At 65.8% G+C, this 4,526-nt stretch overlaps 1 protein-coding gene across 1 annotated transcript in view; it reads left to right on the forward strand.

Moving 5' to 3' along the window:
• LOC112955296 (SH3 and multiple ankyrin repeat domains protein 3-like) overlaps positions 1 to 4,526 on the forward strand; it is a gene marked incomplete at both ends in the record, with an annotated part of 77,702 nt that overhangs the window by 47,709 nt on the left and 25,467 nt on the right. The window contains one exon of the mRNA XM_026048571.1: positions 188 to 270. Coding sequence (XP_025904356.1) covers positions 188 to 270 — 83 coding nt within the window. The remainder of the gene's footprint in view (positions 1 to 187; positions 271 to 4,526) is intronic.

Raw genomic sequence — 4,526 nt, forward strand, 5'->3', positions numbered from 1 at the left:
AGCCGGCGGCGCGCGGGACGCCCGGGCCGCCCTCGCCCACACGTGCGCCCGGGCCCCGCTCCCCGCTGCCATGAGACGGGCGCTCCGGAGAGGGCTCCTCGTCGCAGGCGCAAAGGGCACCTCCGCCGGGCAGCATGGTGCTGAAATCTAACCCCAGCATCATTCTCTTGTGCTCTTTCCTGCCCAGCGACTACATCATCGAGGAGAAGACGGCCGTGCTGCAGAAGAGGGAGCATGAGGGATTCGGGTTTGTGTTGCGAGGGGCCAAAGGTAAGGGCTGCCGCCTGCGCTGCGCCGCGGCGGGGACGGGAGGCGCCCGCCCGCGCTCGGCACCCCGCTTCCCCCGGCGGGGCAGCCCTGCGGCGGGGCCGGCGGCTCCTCGGGCCGGGCTCGGGCTTGGGCTCGGGTTTGGTCCTGGCTGTGTGTGCCGGGCACAAAATGCCGCTCGTGGCACCGGTTGCGCGTGCGGGGTATTTTGCACGTTCCGGGGTATTTTGCATGTTCCGGGGTATTTTCTCACGTTCTGGGGTATTTTGCACGTTGCAGGGTATTTTCTCACGTTCCAGGGTATTTTCTCAYGTTCTGGGGTATTTTRCACRTTCTGGGGTATTTTCTCACGTTCTGGGGTATTTTGCACGTTGCAGGGTATTTTCTCACGTTCCAGGGTATTTTCTCATGTTCCGGGGTATTTTGCACATTCCAGCGTATTCTGCTCGTAGCGATGCCGGATCTGTGCACCCCGCGTTCGTAGGAGCCGGCGCCTCAGCCGCTTTGCTGGCCACACCGCGCACATCGGCTGCTGGGCACAGGGGCAGCCCCACCGCGGCTCCTCCTTTCCCCCAAGGACCCGTTTGCCGGGTGCCCTGGCTGCGCGGAGCCGGGGTCCCCTCGTGCTGCAGCAGCGCCGGGGCGGGGGGCACCGACCCCACACGAGGGTGGTCTGGGGGGCACCGACCCCACACGAGGATGGTCTGGGGGGCACCGACCCGGCCAGGAGCCGCTGCCCGCGCCGGGGCTGCCGCGCGCCCGCGGGATTGCCCTGGGAACGCGGATCCTGCAGGCAGCAGAGCGCGAGCAGCGCCGTGTGGGGCTCGTGTCCCCTGGGCCACACGTCCTGCCCCACATCCCCGGGGCCGCCGCGGGGCCGCGCGGGCAGGGCTGGAGGGGAGGGTGTCCCGCGCGGTGCCGGTGCCCTCCCCAGCGCCGCGGGGCCCCCGGCGCGGCCGCGGTGCCGGTTCCGTGCGCGTCCCGGCCGTCCTCGCCGCCGCGCGGGTGGGTGTGTTTGTGTTCCCGGCAGAATATGGTCGCTGTCTCTCTGCTTCCCTCGCCCTCCTCGTGGCGCGCTGCGTGACACCGCGCTCGGCGGAGCAGCGCGCTGTGCATCGCCCAGGGCAGCTCCAGGCTCAAAATGGCATCCGTGCCTTTGCAGCGCCGGCTGCGGGGATCGCGCTGCGCCGCGGCCCGCGCAGCGCCGCTTGCGAGCGCGCTGCCCCTGGCGGCGCCGCGGCTCCTTTGTGCCGCGGGACCGGGGCACCGGCCAGCGCAGCCCAGCCCCGGCGCGGCCGGCTCCGCTGCGGCCTCCGCGGGAGCCGCGCGTGGTGGCACCGAGGGGCGCTGCGCCCCACGGAGCGGCCCAGCACCCCCCTTGCTCCTGCTCCCCGCGGGAAGCTGGGGGGTTCCTGTGGCCTGAGGGATCCCCCGGAGCACGTGGGAGCAATGGGGTGGCCCAGCGCCTGCCTTGCTCCTGCTCCCTGCGGGAATCTCGTGGGGTTCCTGCATCCTGAGGGGTCCCTCAGAGCACGTGGGAGCTGTGGGGCGGCCCAGCGCCCCCGAAGGGTTGCAACTGGTGGAATTCCCGGCTCCCTCCTTTGTCCTGAGGGACCAGCCCTGCCTTCCACCCGCACAGCTGGCTCGTGCGCCCAGAATGCTGAGAAATGGGGTTCCTTGCCCTAAACCCCCTGGTTCGCGGGGGTTTGCTGCCAGGTGGGGCGGTGGCAGCCGGTGCGGGGACTGTGGCTCAGTAGGGCGCTGGCAGCCCCGGGCACAGGGCTGTTCCCACGGGTCGCTGGGGCCGTTGGACAACCGGGGCTGGCAGTTCTGTAGACGTGTGTGGAGGACGCCCCGTCCCTCACTCTGCACAACGAGCACGTAGACATCTGAATGGCAAGAACAGCAGCAATAATTTGAGTTAAGGAAGAGCAGGTTGCTTCGGGGCATGAGCTTCTCCTAGTGATGACTGAATATGGGTGGAAACCCCAGGGCTGGGCGGATTTCCAGAGGTCTCCGGTGGCTTCCTCGGCTGCCCATAGTGACCCTCCTCGGGGGCTCGTCCTCTGCCTCCCGCTGCTGCTCTGGCCTGCCCGGGCAGCGTCTGCGGCTCCCGGGGTTCGGAGCCCGGTTCTCTGGAGAGCAGAGAACGCGGTCACGGAGCAGCAGATGCGCTCTGCTCAGGGCCCGGGGGTGCAGCCTAGCGCAGGCGACGCTGCCGAGCAGGGAGGATGCTGCTGGGCACGGAGGATAGTGCTGGACAAGAGGATGCTCCTGGGCATGGAGGATGCTCCTGGACAAAGAGGGTGCTCCTGAGCATGGAGGGTGCTCCTGGGCATGGAGGATGCTGCTGGGCATGGACGATGCTCCTGGGTACGGAGGATGCTACTGGGCACAGATGACATTCTTGGGCACTGAGGACGCTCCTGGGCACTGGGGATGTTGCTGAGCACAGAGGACGCTCCGGGGCACATAGAATGCTCCTGGATACACAGGATGCTCCTAGGCACATAGGATGTTCCTGAGCACAGAGGATGCTCCTGGATACAGAGGACACTCCTGGGCGCAGAGGATGTTCCTGGGCACAGAGGACACTCCTGCACACCCAGGACACTCCTGGGCACACAGGACACTCCTGGGCACAGAGGGTGCTCCTGGGCGCGCAGGACGCTGCAGCGCCAGGCGCTGCCCGATGCAGCAGCCCGCAGGACACACAGCCGCACGCGCAGCCACGTGTGCAGCCCGGCCTCCCCGCTGCTCGTGCGCAGGTCCCCTGGGAGGGAGGCCCCGCTCCACGGGAGGCTGTGCAGGCCCTGGGGCGCGGGATAAGGCAGGGCCGCGGGACGAGGCTGCCCGGGCGCCTTGGCTTGGGCGCAGCAGGCAGGAGCGGGGCCGCGAGGAAGGTGTCCTGCGAGCAAGGGGCCCGCACCGGGAGCACTGCGTGCAGCTCTGGGCTCCCCAGTACAAGAGGGACGTGGAGCTCCTGGAGAGGGGCCAGTGGAGAGAGACAGAGGTGATGAAGGGACTGGAGCATCTGTGGTGTGAGGAGAGACCTGGAGCATCTGTGGTGTGAGGAGAGGCGGAGTGAGTTGGACCTGTTCAGCCTGGAGAAGAGAAGGCTGAGAGGGGATCTGATCAACATGTACAAGTTCATGAAGGGGAATGTAGGGAAGAAGGGACCAAGCTCTTCTTGTTGGTGGCCAGTGACAGGACGAGGGGCAATGGGCATAAGCTGAAACACAGGAGGTTCCATCTCCATGAGAAGAGGAACAAGGTCACTGTGAGGATGCCAGAGCCCTGGCACAGGCTGCCCAGGGAGGCTGTGGAGTCTCCTTCTCTGGAGGTCTCCAAAACCCGCCTGGATGCCACCCTGTGCCCCGTGTTCTGAGTGTCCCTGCTGGAGCAGGAAGGTTGGACTAGATGATCTCTAGAGGTGCCTTCCAACCTCAACCACTCTGTGATTCTATAGATTCTGTTGGGGCAAGGCGCTTCCCACGCTGAGTCTGTCACCCGCGGCGCTCAGGTGTTCGGTCCCACAGAGACGCAATGGGAAAGCAGAGAGGAGCCCAGCGGAGCGGGGAGCAGGGCAGTGCTGCTCACAACACGTCCCCCGCAGCAGCCTGGGCAAGCCGGGACTCCAGGAGCTGCCTCGGGTGATGGATGCAGCGCCCCTGCTCCCCACAGCCGCGGTCGCTGCCCCGCGAGCACCCGTCTGCTGGGCACCCGCTGGGTGCCAGAGCCCTGTGCATGGGATGGCCTCTCAACGGAGACGTGACTTCAGGGCTTGAGGTGAGAAGCACCAACACAGGCAAGGAGGTGTGTTGGAGTAAATGCAATTAAGAATCATATTTTATTGCTTCATTTTTATCTGTTAAATTTGTTTCCAGGGAAGTGGCTGGGGCAATTAACAATTTGCTCTGCCAGAAGTAACTGGTAATATTACTTATTTGGTCTTGTTGCATAATAAGTGGCTTGTTCAAGTAAAGCAGCATTTTTGGAGGTCCTTAGGAGCCTGCACCTTGCAGTGGGTGATGAGGGTGATACTGCAGGAGCGCAGGCCAGGCCTGGGACGTGCACGTGCAGGGCGCGAGTCACAGCCCAGCGCTGCGGCCTGCAGGGTTGGATGGCCCCAGGCCTGGAGCAGCTTCCACTTGTGGTGTTCCCAGTGCAGGAGCCTCCCGAGCTGCTCCGTGCCATAGCTGCACCAGGGAGCAGTGGACGGCTCCAGGCCTGGAGCAGCTTCCAGTCGTGGTGTTCCC

The sequence above is a fragment of the Nothoprocta perdicaria genome, unplaced genomic scaffold (genome assembly GCF_003342845.1).
Source record: "Nothoprocta perdicaria isolate Ctin4 unplaced genomic scaffold, notPer1 scaffold_551, whole genome shotgun sequence".
In the NCBI taxonomy this organism is placed as follows: Eukaryota; Metazoa; Chordata; class Aves; order Tinamiformes; family Tinamidae; genus Nothoprocta; species Nothoprocta perdicaria.